Source organism: Ursus arctos, unplaced genomic scaffold (genome assembly GCF_023065955.2).
Source record: "Ursus arctos isolate Adak ecotype North America unplaced genomic scaffold, UrsArc2.0 scaffold_3, whole genome shotgun sequence".
Classification (NCBI taxonomy): Eukaryota; Metazoa; Chordata; class Mammalia; order Carnivora; family Ursidae; genus Ursus; species Ursus arctos.
The window spans coordinates 61,358,275-61,377,027 of NW_026622985.1; the positions used below are offsets into that span (position 1 = coordinate 61,358,275).

The 18,753-nt window shown below is 36.6% G+C and overlaps 1 protein-coding gene across 4 annotated transcripts in view; it reads right to left on the reverse strand.

Moving 5' to 3' along the window:
* Positions 1-18,753, reverse strand: part of DPY19L1 (dpy-19 like C-mannosyltransferase 1) — an 89,198-nt gene that overhangs the window by 34,403 nt on the left and 36,042 nt on the right. For all 4 annotated transcript variants that reach the window (XM_057304232.1, XM_048212886.2, XM_048212885.2 and 1 more), the window contains 4 exons: positions 15,708-15,765; positions 8,111-8,202; positions 5,201-5,300; positions 2,939-3,016 (listed from right to left, as the gene is read on the reverse strand). In XM_057304232.1, coding sequence (XP_057160215.1) covers positions 2,939-3,016; positions 5,201-5,300; positions 8,111-8,202; positions 15,708-15,765 — 328 coding nt within the window. The remainder of the gene's footprint in view (positions 1-2,938; positions 3,017-5,200; positions 5,301-8,110; positions 8,203-15,707; positions 15,766-18,753) is intronic.

The window sequence follows — 18,753 nt, forward strand, 5'->3', positions numbered from 1 at the left end:
TCAATGAATAAACAGATATTGAAACTGTGGTGTGTGTGTGTATATGTGTGATATATATATATACATGATGCAAAAATTATTCAGCCATAAAATAGGAAATCCTTCAATTTGCATCAACATGGGTGGATCCTGAGCACATTGTGCTGAGTAAAATAACGCATTAAGAAAAAGACAAATACTGCATGATTCCACTTACATGAGGTGCCTAGCACAGTTAAAATCATAGACACAGAAAGCAGAATGGGGCTTACCAGGACCTGGGGGGGGGGGGCGGAGAGAAGGGGACTAGAGGGTATTGTTTAATGGGTATAGAGAATCTGTTTCACAAGATGAAAAGAGTTTGGGAGATGGTAGTGGTGGGTACATAACACTGTGAATAACACCACTGACACGTACACTTAAAAAGATTAAGATAGCAAATGTTACGTGTATTTTACCACAATAAAAAAATTGAAAAAATTCTTTTTGGAAACAATTCTGTATTTTTATTCCTTTATGTAACTACAGAGATTTAGGAATTCAGAAAGTGATAATGGGAGAAGATACTCCACAGTAAAAAGTAGTTCCATAGTTAGTTAAGCCACATCATAAAACATAAACCATTCATCCAAGATAGGTCCTACTACAAACTAAACCTCTGTAATGTTAGTACTTTTATAACTGTAATTGAGTCAAACACCTCATCCATACCTATGTGGCCGTGTGGCTGACCAACTCTAAATGCTAACCAATTATCCTGATTTTTCCTGCAATGCAATGGGGGAAAAAAAAGCTATAATATATTAGACAGTTTGGAAAAAAAAAAAATAAGCCGAGTGTAAAAAAAGGATAATTACTGCCCAATCCCATTCATGAACAAAGATTTAAAAATCCTAACAAAACAGCAGCAAAGTGAATCCAGCAATATATAAAGGTTGTGTTTAGCCCAGAAAAGCAAGGTTTCTTAATGTAGAGTATCAATTAATATAATTCACCACAGTAACATATTAGAGGGAAAAACACACAGGATCATGCAGACAGATGCAGAAAAGCATCTGATGAAGCTTAGCTTTAATTAATTTCTTTTAAGAAGTGCTCAAAGCTTGAGGATATGTTAAAAGGACAAAGAAGCCAGCTTAAAGTAGTTGGCCAAATCAGGAACAAGTCAAGCATAAACGCATAAAAATAAATAATGAAAACAGTGGATTACACTGCCGTGAATAAGACAGATGCCATTTTCTCTTGGATTTAAGAGAGAAACTGGTAAAAAGATTTGAGGAGGAATGTCACAAAAATAGGAATTTCACAAAAACGGAAACACAAAAGGCCCATAAACATATCAAAAGACCTTTGGCTTTACTGAAAATCATAGAAAATGCAAATTAAGGCCATAAGATACCACTTTATACTCACCCCACTGACAAAATAAAAAAGGATGTACAATTATATGAGCTATGTATTACACGTTACTGTTCGAGGTAGTCCAATCACTTTTGAAAAACAATACAGGATTAAATTAAAAAGTTGAAAAAAATAAAATTAAAAAAAAAGTTGAGCATGTACATAATTTACCACCCAGGAATTCTACTACCAGGTAAAGACCCTAGAGAAACTCTTAATATATATGCCTCAAGAGGTATTTGTGACAATATACAGCATTATTCATAAGAGAAAAAAATTAGAGGAAAAAAGCCTAAACATCTTCCAACAAGAAAATGGACAAATTGTGCTTTATTTATGCAATGGAAAATATAAAGAAAATGTCTGAACTCCAATAACTTCCAAATCTCAGAAACCTAAGTAAAAATGTAAGTCTCATAAACAGATAGCATTTTTGCAAAACTTAAAACCAATACTAATATTCAATAATAAAGATACATTATTTAGGAATGGATATATGGTAAAGTCATAAAGAAAAGCAAGCTAATTACAACTTAAAAGGTCAGGATGGCAGTTCTCTCTAGAAGTAAGGGGGCATGTCCAGGGCGCACAAGGGCTTCCAAGCTGTGATGGCTCTAGTTTGCAGTTAGAGGGGAACAAGTCATGCTTGTTCATTTGATAACTTTGTTCATAATTTCCATTATAATGTCTTTTTATATGTATCAATTACTAGAGAATAAAAAATAATAGTGGCATATTATAATATCAAAATTACAGAAAAAGAAAACATCAAAATTGTAGAACTAATGACAAAGAGAGGACCTGTTTTTAAAAGGTAAACATTCATCAAAATCAACCATCCAGTCTTAGGGCCTTTGTTCTAACTGTTCCACCAACCTAGAATATTCTTCTCCATGACATCTACTTAGCTAACTACTCCCTCTTCTCCCTACCTTTGCTACACAATCCTCTTCTCAATAAGATCTGCCCTCACCACCTCATCTGCGATCTTAATCCCCTGCCCCCTAACACTGGCATTCCTGCTCTCCCTGGAGTACGTGACTTGTTCTTTTCTTTTCTTTTTTTCGATCATCCTTTAACACCTTCTAACATACTATATATAATTTGTCCATTTACTGTGTTTATTATTTATCCTCTGTCCTCTCGCCTTCCTCCACTCAACCAGAATATGATTAACACATATGCTGGGATCTTTGTATTTCTATTCTGTGGTAGGACCCACATGCCTGGATAGTTGGTGCTCAGCAAATGAACATTCTGCTTCATTTTAACAGAAGGCTCCTGGACAATGTACTATTCTGTGTTTCTCTCTCATGAATTATCTCTTTTACTTATAGCAAGACAGACACAGTCTTAAATCAGATAATATGACCCAAATTAAAATTTGCTGGGTGGCCTATTTAAAACATGGTCTTTCATTATATCACAGTATTTGAATGACACATGTTTTAGTTATGGAATCCTGTTACAACTAGTCTCAACCACGTGCAAAACAAATACCAATCAGGAATTTGTTTTAAGGTCAAACTAAATGGAAAAAAAAATTTTAAACCATTACCATGTGTATGTAAATGATCTTCCGTAATTTGCATATATCAATGTATCCCACAACATATACTGCAAATAATGATGAAATCTGAAATTTAAAAAGAAGTTAAATTACAAATAAAAATTACATATATAATGAAGAGCTCTAAGAATGAAAAAAAAGATTATTTTTTATTGTTTTGTCACATTGATTTGTATTTATTTTCAAAGGGAATTCTTTAGTTTCCCTCTTACCTGCCAAATTATTATTGAATACAGTCAATAAAATAATAGAGCAAATATTGATTTTTTTCTTCCATGAACAACTTTGTCAATTAATCACGTGAATTATTTACTTTGTGGATTATTCAAAACAATACTCATTTTAATGTCAAGGTGACTATACTGTCAACACGTACAATTACAAAGTGCTTTGCCCAATCAAAAAATATAAAAATTTAATTATAACATACGACAATTAATACATAATTGGGAAAGGTACATTAAACTCAAGAGTAATTATGTAATGTGTATGTGTGTAAAAATGCATTAAGTTCTGCTTATCAGTCACTCTTTTTACAAGAATCTCCATTAGTGTTCTTTCATTTATGTAAATATTCAAGTGTTCGTTGTAACCAAATTTATCAAATTTCAAGTTAGAAGGAGTACTTTCATTACTTTTCACTTTCTTCATGGTTTTGAAGAAACCTGTGTAGGTGTTGACCAAGAATTCAAAGAGTACTGGAGTTATTTAGGTGAATTAATTGACTAAATGATGATAATGTACCTCTTAGTAAAATGCAGTTATTATGTCAAACAATGTCTCTCCAGCCTTCTTCATGGAGAAAGCAACTCAGATTAAATCCCATGCTTCCCCTACTACATACACAAACATGGTATAAATAAACTGCAAAGTAGCTGAATACTTAAACATATAACTTAAGTTTCATTCATTAAGTTTTTTACCTCCAAACAATCTACGACAAATTTTCCCATTAGCAAGAAAAACAAGATTTCCCTTTCCCCAGATTTATCCATGGGGAACATGCATTGCTTAAGAACGAGACTCCTATGACACAATAGCTGTGAGGAAGTGTGCCTTGTTATTCAACATAAACCCTTCACTCCAAGATACAGACCCCCCCCCAACAAAAATCAGGTCATCACCCCTAGCTGGAAGCAATGGGAACTCTCCCTTTGCACCCCAGGGCCAAGCAATACACAGCAGGCCTACAAGGGTAGAATCTTTAAGAAGCGTCTTTCAGGGACTTTTTTTGTTTCATTTTCTTTTCAGGGACATTGTTAACCAGGAACATTTAAAATGTCACCACGCTAAGGAAGACAAAGGAGTCTAAAAGGTAAGATCAAAGAAAGAATTAAACACACATAGACTGTTTTTTTAAAAATACTGATAAAAGCAGCTAACCTTACTGACGTCTTGCTAAGTACCAGCAATGTGTTAAGTCATACAACAATCCCTCATCTGATCCTAACCCAATAAAGTAGGTTCTTTTATTTTCTCTACCTCACAAATGAGAAAACTGAAACTAAGCGCAGTTAAGCAGTTTGTCCAAGTCAAGCACCTAGTGGGCAGAGTTAGGACTCAAACCCGGATCTTACTTCATGTCTCAAGCAAGACATGTCCCAGAAGACTGCAAAACAACTCTCAAGCTGCTTTATATGAACATGAATACGGCCAGCATGCCAGCAGAGCGAGGAAGCAGAAGTAGCTGGGGGTGGGGAGCAGCATAGGGAGACACCGGCGCACAATTTACTCCCTCTCTTAGCAAGCACCTTCACCTTGCTTCATACACTGCTATTTGAAGGGAGAGGGAGGTAAGAATGCACAGAAAAATGACAAATTACAGATTGGTAGAGGAGTTACATAAATAAGAACTGTTTAGCTATTTGTCCTATGTTAATTCTATGTGCATTTATCCTATGGGTAAGAATGTACAGCATTAATCATAAAAGAAGTACACTTATTTAAGAGAAATACTTAAAGTTACAGCACTAGTCCTCTTTTAAGCTAACACGAACAATACTGAATAACAAAGCATTCTTATCAACTTGAATTGGAGAAATGCACTTCACTAGTAAGTAAATAATTAACATTCACTAATAAATAAATCATTCAAATTTCCCTACCCTGAACTTTCTTTTATAAGTATTAACTAAAAAACATTTTAGGACTTAGAATCATATAATATCTCAGTTCTATAATTTTAGACAAATGAGTTCACATAATCAAACATACTAAGCTTAATTCAGCTTAAAAATATAAGCACCTTACCTGAGTAAGAAGTACAAACTGAGCAAACTGCCACGGAAGCATGAAAAATACATTGGAAATGCAAAGTGCAATCAAGCTTCCTCTATAAAGTTTCGTAGCCCTTGGGAAGAGAAAATAAATATGAGTAAGTTCTAGCATGGGCCCAAAGTACTGCAGATTAGAATCTCTACACCTGATCTGGTTATAACATAAACCAGACATAAAATGAGCCAACGGGTTAGAAATTATACTTCCTGACGCTTAACTACAACAACTTTCCATGAAAAGTAAATACCCATCATTACTGTAAAAACAAAGCTTGCCAAAGAGGGAGAGGGCAGCTGGGTCAGTATATCCATGAGTTCTGTCAAACTCTATTTTGGTGACTTCCTAATCAAACGTATTTAATGCTGCATCCAACAGCTTCATTTGGGGAGACAGAGGACGTCTATAAAGAAGCAGAGAAAGCAGCATATTCTAAGTGTTAGCAGTATTCTACAGACAAGGAGAACTCAGAACAGGGGCTGAGCCAGAGGGCGACTCCGTGGAGGATGTGAGGTGACAGCTGGGTCCTGCACAGGAAGGACACAGAAAAGAGAAGCGGCGGCAAAGGCCAGGGGCCAATCTGTAGCCAACTTTAGAGGCTTCACTTTGGTCCTGACTTGTAATTTAGGGGATTTTTAGGAAGGTGCAGTAATTTTATCTTTCATGCTGGTTTTAAGAAGTACTTTTCTCCTAAATCGGTGAGCTAATGCGAAGCCCCCAACATAGCTAACACCCTCACAAAGTGAAGTGTACACGCAACATCTCGAGCTTACAAGGTATGCACCTTAAAGAAATCCCCTTCAGGATAAACCTACCTGGGGCACTAAGAGCCACCACAAGACGCCTTTCTTTACTTTCTTAAGTATCCCTTCTCCAAGGACATCCCCCTCTGTTACTCTAATCTGACTTTCTATCACACCCCTAAATCGAGTCTTTTTAAAATCCAGATAACTTATTTGTGAGCTATGAAATCAATTTATTAGATAAAAGCCTGCAATTTTTACTGGAGTGAATAGATTCAAGTAATCAAATCAAAAAATGGGCAGAAGATATGAACAGACACTTTTCCAATGAAGACATACAAATGGCTAACAAGACACATGAAAAAATGTTCAAAATCATTAGCCATCAAGGAAATTCAAATCAAAACCACATTGAGATACCACCTTACGCCAGTTACAATGGCAAAAATTGACAAGGCAGGAAACAACAAATGTTGGAGAGGATGTGGAGAAAGGGGATCCCTTGTTTCACTGTTGGTGGGAATGCAAGGTGGTACAGCCACTTTGGAAAACAGTGCGGAGGTCCCTTAAAAAGTTAAAAATTGAGCTACCCTATGATCCAGCAATTGCACTACTGGTTATTTACTCCAAAGATACAGACGTAGTAAAGAGAAGGGCCATATGCACCCCAATGTTCATAGCAGCATTGTCCACAATAGCTAATTGTGGAAGGAGCCAAGATGCCCTTCAACAGATGACTGGATTAAGAAGATGTGGTCCATTTATACAATGGAATATTACTCAGCCATCAGAAAGAACGATTACCCAACATTTGCAGCAACATGGACGGGACTGGACGAGATGATGCTAAGTGAAATAAGTCAAGCAGAGAACGACAATTATCACATGGTTTCACTCATTTATGGAACATAAGAACTAGGAGGATTAGTAGGAGAAGGAACGGAAGAATGAAGCGGGGGGTAAACAGAAGGGGGAATGAACCATGAGAGACTGTGGACTCTGGGAAACAAACTGAGGGCTTCAGAGGGGAGGGGGGTGGGGGATTGGGATAGGCCAGTGATGGGTATTAAGAAGGGCACAGATTGCATGGAGCACTGGGTGTTATATGCAAATAATGAATCATGGAACATTGCATCAAAAACTGGGGATGTACTGTATGGTGACTAACATAACATAATAAAAAATTTAAAAAAAAAAAGATTCCATATTCAGAGAGAGAGTCCTGTCTAGAAACACAGACAAGCCCAAATAATGACTCTAGTCCAGCTGAAGTCATCACAGGGGGAAATGGACCATCCAAAGGGTTTGGTGTAACAGACTTTAACCAGCTCCTCCTAAATTCTGCAGATCCTTCAAGGGAGTTCTTAGTCTGAGCCATCTTCAGATTTTCATTATGCTTCGTTCTATTTTTTTCCATAGTCCCCATTTTGTTTTATTTTTACCCTCTGAATCAAGGTAGCATCTGTCCAAACTCAGTATTTGTCGACAGAAAGGGGAGAGAACTGTTCTCAGTCCTATTCTCTTCCACTCATATGGTGCTTGGATCTCTGTGAGGTCTCTAGCTGAAGGCCAGATGAACATGGGAGAACCCAATCCAATCCTGAATTTCCAGCAGGAATTTTCCTAGTATAGCTCTGGTCTACTGAGTGGTTTCTTTCTACGCCTACTACCTGATGCTCAAGGATACTAAGCAAATATGGGAAGAAGAATTACACATTAACGAATCCGGCCATGATTAGTCTACAAACTGTTGTTTCCTCTGAAGGACTATATTGCACAGGTTACACTCTGTTGCCATCAGTCTTCCCCCTTCCTCCTGCCTACTTCTGGGATGCTTTGCTGGCGGCAGAGAATGATGTGGGAAAGTGGAGATGGCAGAAGTGGAAGCAAATTTGCTGCTCCTTGAGCAGCTCTGTGGGCCACTGAGAAAAAAGGAAGAAGACTGGAAGGCAGAGGAAGGAAATGTTTTTGGTAGTAAATATTTTGAAGTTACACGCTTAAAATAACCACAAATTCAACCTAGCAACATCATCTTAATTTTTTCCCTACACTGACTGTTTTTATTATGGAAGCTTAAAAAATTCTAGTTTAAATTACTCAATGCAATCAACACACAGAAGACCTAAGGGTAAGTCAAAGTTACCTGAGAATATGAGTCACGAGCAACATCTGAAGTACGAGGAATGGATAGGAGAAGCTTTCGCGGAGGGGTGGTGTCCACATCACACGAGTGCACTGAAAACACAATTCATAATGTATGGTCTCTTTGCTAAATTTGTTAAGTAAGACATACTCATCAAAAGCGGCTATTCATAAACACAAAAAAGTTTTCTCACACATAATTTAAATGGTATGTTGGAAAACAAGCTGCTAGGTTTTCCACCAACAGCAAAACTGAAAAGTGAGAAGGAAACATTATTGAGAGGGAGACACACATGGCATAAGATCTTGTGAAATATTAACATGAATTGTCAACAGCAAATACCAAAAACTTCAACTAGAGCCTAAAAGGAAAGTAGGGAAAGTACCAGCAAGAAAATGTTCTGCCAAAATTAACATTTCACTGGAATTGGTTGTATAAACCAGTTTAGTTTGTCCTTCCACTTGAATTTCAGCAAAATTATCCATAACCAATACTTCAAAACTCTTCATAGTCATCAATATTAGCATTTTGATTCACAGTGCTGCTAAAGAAAGACTGCTCCATTTGTGTTTTTACCTCTTCTTTGCCCAAGCTAGCCTGGGCTGCAAAAATTTTAAAGGAGAAGAAGGGATCAAATAAAAAATAACAAAAGTCCTAAAATGTCATGTACCAAGTCTACTGAAGAACTCACTTCGGACTTAATTAAATAATGTTGCATTCCATTCTCTCTCTCCCTCTCCCCTGCTCCTTCCCCTGTTCGTGCGCCTACTCTAAGATAAATAAATAAAATCATTAAAAAAAAATAATGTTCCATCCTAGTTTCAGGACTCTCATTTTTCTGCATCTATACCAAATAAATTAAGAAGTCTATCTTTCAATTAAAGGAACACTGCACTGGATGAAATATAAATACTCTGATATTACCCCGACTAAGCTAGTCACACTAGAAGAAATCATTACATCTTTCAAGTCAAGCAGTCAAAGACCAAATGGAATTACAAAGACCACAGTGGAAATAAACCTTTCCTTTATTTTAGCTCTACCTCAGGCTATTAGATCTTTCTACTATTGCTACAGAAAGTTTGAGCCAATTTACTTCTCTTTTTAACCAAAATTCACTATCCTCTATGAGATTTAACATAGATACCCATTTATAAATGAACTATACACACAAGAGAATTCTGAAAAGATTGCAAAAATCTTTTTAAAATGTGTATTTGTTGTTACTGGAATACAATTTTAAAAATCTGTTTACAAAATTAACTAGAAATTTCAATGTGATTGATAGTAGAGATGTATAACCACAATTTATAAAGTTATCCATCTCTGTGGAAAAACCAAGAAGAAAATATTTAAACTATATGATGTACAATTTGAGAATTTTCTTCCTACAGACTGTTCACTCACATTTATTTTGTTACCCAATTTTAACTATGTTGCCATCTCTTAGAAATTTGTTTCCTTTAATAGCTGAAGGCACTCAATTCTCTAAAACTCAATTACACCCTTTGTAAAGTAGGATGAGAAGGCTAAATTACAGAATTGAAACAAAGAGCAAGATCTTTCGCCTCTACGATGTTAAGAGTGAATAAAGGCAAATATGTGAAAGTGCTTTGTACTGTGTCTCCAATAACACAATGTGCTTTACTAGACCTGCTACAAACGTAATTGCTGGTCCACATGACCCCACGGCATCTGAACAGTAAACAGATTTGCTTTAATCATACCTTACGTTTCAACAAATACATATTTTTAATTATAATACAGTTTGCTATATAGGTTGACAGTTCAAAACGCCAACGCCTTCTAAAGGCATTATCTTGACATTTAGGAATTAGGAAAGGGAATAAATGAGTGAACTCCTTCACAAGGGGTTAGAGCACTGTGTGAAGCGCTCAGACCAAATACAAGACATTCCTGAATTGTGCAAATGAACTCAATGAAAACCTCACTTTACTTAAACTGTCCCCTTGGAGTATATAATTTTTAGCACACATTGCAAAGCACTGGATAATGCTGCAGCACAATACTGCCTAGGTATTGACAAGAACAAGCTCCTACTGTCTGCTTAGGAAAACCTGAATTTTCAATCATTTACTCAAGAATCAAAAACCAAGGATTTTAGTAATAGGCAGCTTCATTTGTCAAGCTCTACTTCCAAAATAGCTCACCTATACTATTAGAAATCTATCATAATCTAATCTACTTCTCTTCATAATGCAAAACTAAATAGGAGTACAACTATTGAATTATAAATTACAGTTAGTAGCGAACAGATCATACTTAAGGCTCGTTCCAAGAGTTTTGACTAGAGCCGATTATTTGTAGGATTAGTCATAAACTGCTGTTGGTATAATGTTTAGGTTTAAAACAAATCACCCCACTTCTGAATGCTACATAGCCTTATTCGTTATAATACTGCTTTATATTGCTTAATGTTAACTATAATATTGTGTTAAACCTTGCACTTACAAGTGCTTTCAAAAAAGATTTATGGCCAACATGGAATTAGAATCTTCAAAAAAGAGAGAAAATGGGAAAAACAAAATATTTGAAGAGAAGATGTTGGCTAAAAATTTTCCAAAACCGATATATAAAAAAAAAAATCAACCCATGGAACAAAGATGTTCAGGGAGCCTTCAACAGGGCACATAAAAGCAGACCACATCTAAGTTTATTACCATCAAACCAATAAAAACCAAATATAAAAAGAAAGTCTTCAAACCACCAGAGAAGAGACACTCTACGTGCAGAGTAACAATAAGAATGGGGAACGGACTTCTCATTAAATAAAGGAAACCAGAAGACAACAGAATGACACTGAAAGTGCTGAAAGGTAAAGCTACCAACCTAGAATTCTTATCCAGCAAAAATACACTTCAAAAAAATGAAGGCAAAGTACAGACATTTTTAGACAGGCGAACGCTAAGAGACCTTGTTGGCAGCACATCTTCACCACAATGCTAAATAAAGTTCTTAAGACAGAAGAGAAATTATACCAGATGGAAACCCAGATCTGTAGGATGAAAAATATCACTGAAACCCAAACACAAATATCCAGATGTGAAGGCTGACTAGGAGATAAGTAGGAAGGGAAATAGGGCATAGGAAATAGTATCTACCAAAACCCTGAGGAAGGAAAAGGAGTAGTCCTCTCCGGGCACCAGAGAAGGAAGGACGGTGAGACTGAAGCAAAGAAAACAGCCTGGAGAGTGGTGAGAGCAGGCAGGGCCCAGGTCATAAAGAGGGCTGTAGGCCAGTTCTACCCCATTATAGGCAGTTTTCATCTAAGCAACAGATACATTCCCATCTAAGATCAGCACGCTCGTCTTTTTTGGGGGGGGAGGGGGGACTTTTGGAATTAATGCAAGTTTAATGTAAATTCACAAATCCATAAGCACACCTCTCAAAAGCCTGAATAAATAATACATCTTGCACTCATCCTAATTTCCAGATTAATGTAAAAAATAATTTAAGCCACATTACTCTCTTCTGCATGTAACCTTCCAATGGCCTTTCCACCTTCTCCAAATGAACCTTACGATGACCAACAAGGACTACAGAAAGGGCTCCTTCCACATCCCACCTCCCATTATTAACTGGCCTCATCCCTTCCACTCTCTCTCCTGTCTCAAGGGCCTCCTTGCTGTTCCCCAAACAAGCCAGTATTCCCCCACCTTAGGTAGAAGGTGTGTGGACCACCTTCACGTGATTATCCACAAGGACAGGGATCTTTGTTTTACTGACGTTATCAACATATCCTCAGCAGCTACAAGTACCTGGCATACAGTGAACCCTCTGTATACATTGTTTTAATGGAGTTGAATAAAAAGAAGATCCAGAATAAATGTCCTCGCCAAAATGTGACCCTCACAAGAAAGGGAAGAAAAAAGGGAAGGAGGAAGGGAGGGAAGAAGAAGAAGAAGGAAGAGAGACAGAGAGAAAGGGAAGAGAAAAAGTTTCACAAATTAGCAAGGAAGGATCTCTACTTTTTATTTGTAAAAGATAAACTGTGGTATTATCTTTGAACTCCTACCCCCCTATCTAAGAGTGATCTATGTGGAGGGAAGTTTGGAGAGATCACTGGTGAATCAGAAAACTTATCCCTGCTTCCCAACCTTGAGCCAAACTTAACCTGCAGTGCTTCCGATTATTACACAAACTGAATATTGTTATGTACGAGTTATCTACCATACAGGAACATTCTAAGGATTAATGAGACTGTTTTCAAAGTGTTCTAAGAATTGTTTTCCAAAGCTTGCATAAATAACTTTGTCAATAACTAATTAGGAATACGTACATTTACATGTACGTCATCTCAGTTCGGTTCAAAAATTTTTAAGAAACTAATATGGGTCAGAAATATGTTATGGGTAATAAGAAGAGGTTAATTAGATATGTCTCTAAAGCAAACCTTTCACATACTATTTTGATTTACTTACTTTAGTTTAAAAAAAAAAAGGGATTATTCTCCTCATAAATGTGCCTATCTTTTCATCTGTGAGCATGTTTTATATAAAACACCATCAATTATACTGGGTAATAACTTTTTTAAAATCTCAAGATGAAAAAGTTAAACCTACTTCACATATAATGAATTTCTAACAGTCAAAAATTGGAGAAAAATATTGTATTTCTTTTTTTTTTCACATACTCCTCTAAATGCTTTCAGGCAGCACGCTAAAACTCCTGCGGCATCAAGCCACGGTGCCCACATCTGCTCTTACAATAAGGAATGATTTAAAAGGCAGAGAACTGTTAGCTTTCCTCTCAGCAATCATTCTCAATAGGGACAGAGCCAATATTTAATAAAAAAGCTTAATAAGTGAAAACAGCAACATAATTTTTATTATGAAATGTATAACCTCAATTATTATTGGTCATTACTATGAGCAATTAGTGAGTTCTTTATCGTATCCTCACAGGTTCCAGATTTGAAGGTTTTCAACTTCTGTTTTAAATCATCTGATTAATCCTTCTATTCTACACATCTTGTAGTTCTTTTGTTGAGGCCAAATTTTTCCCTTGCAAAACCATCTGAGTGAAAGAATATTTTCAAAAGTACACCACATTCTATATTAGAGAGCAAACTGAATAAAGGAAATAGAATTTAAAAGCAAGTAACAATGGACAACTATGTTTTGGTACGTAAACCACTCACTGGCATGATTAACATAACTCTCCTAAGAAAGAGGGATTCCAAGTACCAATCAGTAAGCCCCCAGCAATTTCAGCGAGTACACACTGTGATACCCTAAACAAGTTCACCACAGGTGTGAACGGGTACTACCAGAGTCGTTGCTCCCCTCATATAAAACTTACATACTTTGGGCAACATTTTTAAAATTCAGGTAATAATGGGGTCTGACAATCTCACAGTCTGAAAATCAAAATAAATATCAAATTATAATAAAACAGTTTTTGTTACTTAAGTTCTCACCCTTATTTTACCCAAAATTACAGTTTATTCCCTCAATTTCCCTCCAGTCCCTCACTCAAACCGGTCACTTTTCTACTCGTAAGCTAAGTTACTGATATGAAGTACAAGTATCTACTTGACCATTTCGGTAAAACTAATTCTAATTCTAATCACATTTAGTTTACCCCTTCCTAAGTAGAAAGAGATATCTAAGTATGTTTAAACACACCAAGTAGCTGAAAGGTAACAAAAACAAAACACCCCCCCCCCAAAAAATAAAGAAGAAGAAGAAGAAGAGGAAGAAGTCATCTTTCAACCTGAAAAATGAACTGAATAGTCCAAATTTCATTGGTATAAACTGAAAAGACTTTGTAATGTAAGTCTTACAATCAAAATTATAAGAAAAACATAAGATCGGGAATTGACAACCTCTAATTTAGACTGAGGGTAACACAGCAGACCTTTCTGCTTCACAGACAGTTGTCTTTAAAACTGCACCTTGACTTCAAATTTTTCTATAATCTCTTTCCTCCAACACCTTATTGTGAACACTCAGTGCTCCTTTCCTTCATTGTTAAGTAGTTACTTCCGATTTCTTAGGTCATTCGCACAGGATCTATGCCTCCACATGTTCTGTGGTCCACACTATGACATTGAGAAGCACCCACAGTCAAGAAGAGGCAAAAAAAAAATGCTTTTTCCTCAAAGTCAGACCAAACCATCTTGCAATGATTTGTCTCAAATGCTCTAATCTATAAGGCCACTCCAGCTTTAAATTTCTGTGATTCTAAATACTAAGCATGTGTTAGTTCAATATCCAATAGTAATCCACTGAACAATAAAAAAAAGTTCAACCTTGACTCTATAGTTAAGTTTTAGTATGATTACTCTTAGGGCTTTGTAACGTGCATATTCAAATATTATACACGCTGAGTTTATAAATGCCTAAAAAGATTGAGTTACTTCACACAAAACAAACTGAGCTTTCTTCTCTTTCTCTCATACAAGATTTACTATGAAAGAAAACCAGGTAGAGATATATTAATAAATATTAATATTCATGTACAACTTTAAAATTCATGTACAATTACGACTGATCTAGTGGAAGGATTTCATTGGCATCCTGAATTTTTATTAGAATTTAAACTAAGTTGGGACACCTGGGTGGCTCAGTCGTTAAGCATCTGCCTTCAGCTCAGGGCACGATCCCGGCATTATGGGATCGAGCCCCACATCAGGCTCCTCTGCTAGGAGCCTGCTTCTTCCTCTCCCACTCCCCCTGCTTGTGTTCCCTCTCTCGCTGGCTGTCTCTATCTCTGTCAACTAACTAAATAAAAATCTTTACACAAAAAAAAAGAATTTAAACTAAATAATAATAATAATAATAATAATAATAATAATAATAATACAAAGTAACAGTTATATAAGGGTTACTATGTGCCAAACATTGCTTCAGGCACTTTACACTTGCAAATTCATTTAAACTCACCAATAACCCCATGAGATAAGTACCATCATTACAGCCCATTTACAAAGAGGAAACTAAGACAGGTGAGATTAATGATTTGCTCAGGTCAAGGGGTCGCAAAACAGCAAAGCCAGGATTTGAACACAGGTAGCTTGGATCCAGAGTCAATACTTTTTACCATAGTGTTCTCTTTAGAAAGCCCTTGGATATGTGCAAGTTTACAGAATATAATATTCTGCAAAGGAGACTTAAAAATACATCTAAGTTTAATAATATGCATTAAAATAGAAACACACGATATAGCTCCTACAACAAAAAGTTATCACCACACAAGGAAATTAACTTTATCCATGGTTGACTTATTTCTATTATAGCTAAACATGAACTTTCACTTTTAAATTATAAATAAAATTGACACAGACCCACTATTACTTCAAATCACTAAGAGATATATAACATAAAAGATATAATGTTCATGAAAAGTTAACTTAAAATAAATGCTAGTGTTAAAAAAACTTGAATTAAAATAAGACCAAATATTTAAAGAATGCTACTACAAGCTAAACTTAAAGAAATTAAAGAAACCATAGTTCTGGAAGTAAAATCTCCTAAAATTTTTTTAAAATATCTGACTGACTACTTAAAGAAGAAACTTGTATTTCTAAAAATACAATCCTCTAAAGATTTTGAAAATACTGTTGACTACCTACCTCTCCATGATTGAAAAAGAAGCACAGCACTGTAACCAGGCCTCCTAATCGGCTGCCGCTGGAAAAGAAGATAAAAAACATAAATAACAAAAATCCAGGTCAATCCTAATGAAACCTTGGGATAAAACAATATGATAAAATTCTTCAGTTTATTTCCTTTATAGTATCATTAGTCAAAATAAGTTTCATTTTTAAAAAGTCATCTTCCGTCTTCAAAATGTACCAAAACAGTGAATAAAAAATTGTGACTAGTCATGTTACCAGACATCATGCAACGTGATCTTTTTCTTTCTCTCTCTCTCTCTTTTTTTAATCTTTAGTGCCACATATTTATTTGTGTCCTCTAGCAGTTCTCAAACTATTTTTCTAGGGACAAATGATACACATTCAGGAGAAAGGTGAGAAGTGTAGAAAAAGCCTTTGTGGTCATAAAGGCAGAAAACATCACAATGTCTCCTACTCTTGGAAATTCAGAAAGCAAGCCAGCACATTAAAGATTTAATTAATTCAGCAGTATTTCCCAAGCCCACCCCAAGCTACTTTTCTACAGAACATGCTTGGAGAACACTAGTTTACAAAGTTTTATCTTTCATCTGTTTTTAAAACCTTGTAAAAGAACACAAATAGCAAAATATGACCACCAGGCTTCTAACTGTAGCTAAGAAATCACAATACCATAGTTTGGCCGTCCTAACAACTAAACCTTCATTTGCTTAGCTAAGAGTAATGCGTGCCCCCCACTCTCCTCCCACCCTGGCCAGAAGCATCTGGATAGGGGAAAGAAAAGCTGTTTTAGGTCTGTTCCATCATTTCTTTCATCTTTACTCTTGAGGTCTTCTACTCTCTTTAGCTCATGCTTTTTTCTCATTATTTTACCCAAATACCCTTCCTTCTTTTTCTCTACCCAATAAGCATGTGCAGAACATAGACAAGCCAGAGGGGTAACAAGGACTCAGACACAGGTATTCTAGGCCATGCTACTTACTCCTGGGGATGCAGGAATGAGGAAACATGGAGGAGCTACAGGAGGTTGCTGGGCTAATCCGTGCAGCGAGCACACACCCCCTCCGCACCCCCTCCTAACCTCCCAGGAGACAGGAAGGGCTGGCAGCCCCAGCACAGGTGGCCAGTCAGCCTTGGCACAAGACGAGGGTTAAGTCTGCACGTTCAGCGGCAAGTAGTTTATGGAGTTGCCATCTTCCCTACAGAGTCTTGAGCCCCTTGCCGCTCGAGAGAAGAGATGGCAGTGCTAGAAGTTTGAGGAAAGGGGGTTGTCGGAAATACCACTTGGATTTAATGACAGAGTAACGAGGGAAAACAGAAGGGCTGCAGAGCCGTCTAAAGGGATCATGGGAAGTTGGAAGACCACAAATTTACAGGACACTAATGGAATAACTGTGTGATTTTTCTCTACTGCTTATCAACCTGGACCAGCACAAATGAAATATAAAGGGGCAAAGAAACAGCATATCGGCCAGAAAATGGCTGAAGTGATGAATCACAGAAATAAGAGGGACAGAAAGGCCAGGGAGCGGAAGTCAGGGCTCTCCCCTCAGAGGCCCAGCACACCTTCTTAAAAACATCAACCAACAGGCCAATGCCAGGCTTCATGGCAATTCTAAGACACAGGCTAAATTAAGTGTGAGTTATGGGTTTAAATAAATAAATAGTAATGTTTTGAACTTATGCCAACAAAATAGAAAGGTACAAAGGTCTGTATATTTTAAAAATGGGTTTCCTCATTGCCACCCTTCTCTCAATCTTATTCACCTAAGATACTAATAACATTTGTGTGTGTGCCCATCCTCCCAAATCTTTCTCTATACCATACTTTAATGTGATCATGCTACTAACACCTCTCTGAAATTTGTTCCTTTTCTAATTCATCTATTATAAAGATTATTCCTAATCAATACACATAATCCAAGGCATTCTTCTTCTTTTTTTTTTTTTTTTAAGATTTCATTCATTTATTTGAGAGAGTGAGAGAGCAAGCGAGAGCATGAGCAGAAGGGTGAGGCAGAGGGGAGAGGCAGAAGCAGACTCCCCGTGGAGTAGAGAGCCCGATGCAGGGCTCGATCCCAGGACCCTGGGACCATGACCCGAGCTGAAGGTAAACGCTCAACCAACTGAGCCATCCAGGCGCCCCAACCCAAGGCGTTCTTGTTAATAGATGTCAAACATTGCATGGTACAAATGTACTACGATTTGTTCAGCTCTTTCCCTATCATCAAACATATAGGTATTTTTTAATTTCTTACTATAACAAAAACATGTTAAAATAAATATCCTTGTATACATAAATACCAGTGCTTTTATTTCTATAGGACAGACCTAACTGTGAAGCTACCAAGTCAAAGAATGTGAACCAGAAAATGCCATACCAGTCCACAGCACCCCCCACCACAGTGTGTGAAGTGTCTGCTTCTCCAGAACACAGCATCTGATGTGTCCAGACCCTTTTATATTTTGCCCATTGGGTAGGTGGAAACTTTTTTCTCACTGATATTTTGATTTGTACCTCTTGCCTACTAGTTTGGGGCATCATTTTAATGGGTTTTGGGGACAATGTGCATTTTCTCTTCTGTGAATTGTCTGTTTACATTCTTGTCCATTTTTCCATTGGATCACCTGTTTCCCTATTCACAGATTAAGGGTATCAATTTTTTGACTGTTATATGTGTGATTAAGTATTTTGATATAAATTATAGTGTATTCTGCCAAAAAGAAATTTTAAATTTGATGTAGTTAAATGTCAATATTTTCCTTTATTTCTTCTGCATTCCCTGTCTTGTCTGTGAAAATCTTTCCTACCTCAAAATGACACAGTGTTCTAAACTATCTTCTAGTATCATTGTATTTTACATTTAAATCTTTCACCCACAGAAATGTATGTGTAAAGCCCTAATCTTGTTCTCTTTGAAACAGCCAATTATGCTAACACCATTTATCAAATAAACATTCCTTTTTCTGTTGTAATGAAACTCAGCCTTTACCATACATTAATTTCTCACAGTACTAGAATCTGTTAATTCCAGTCAATTGA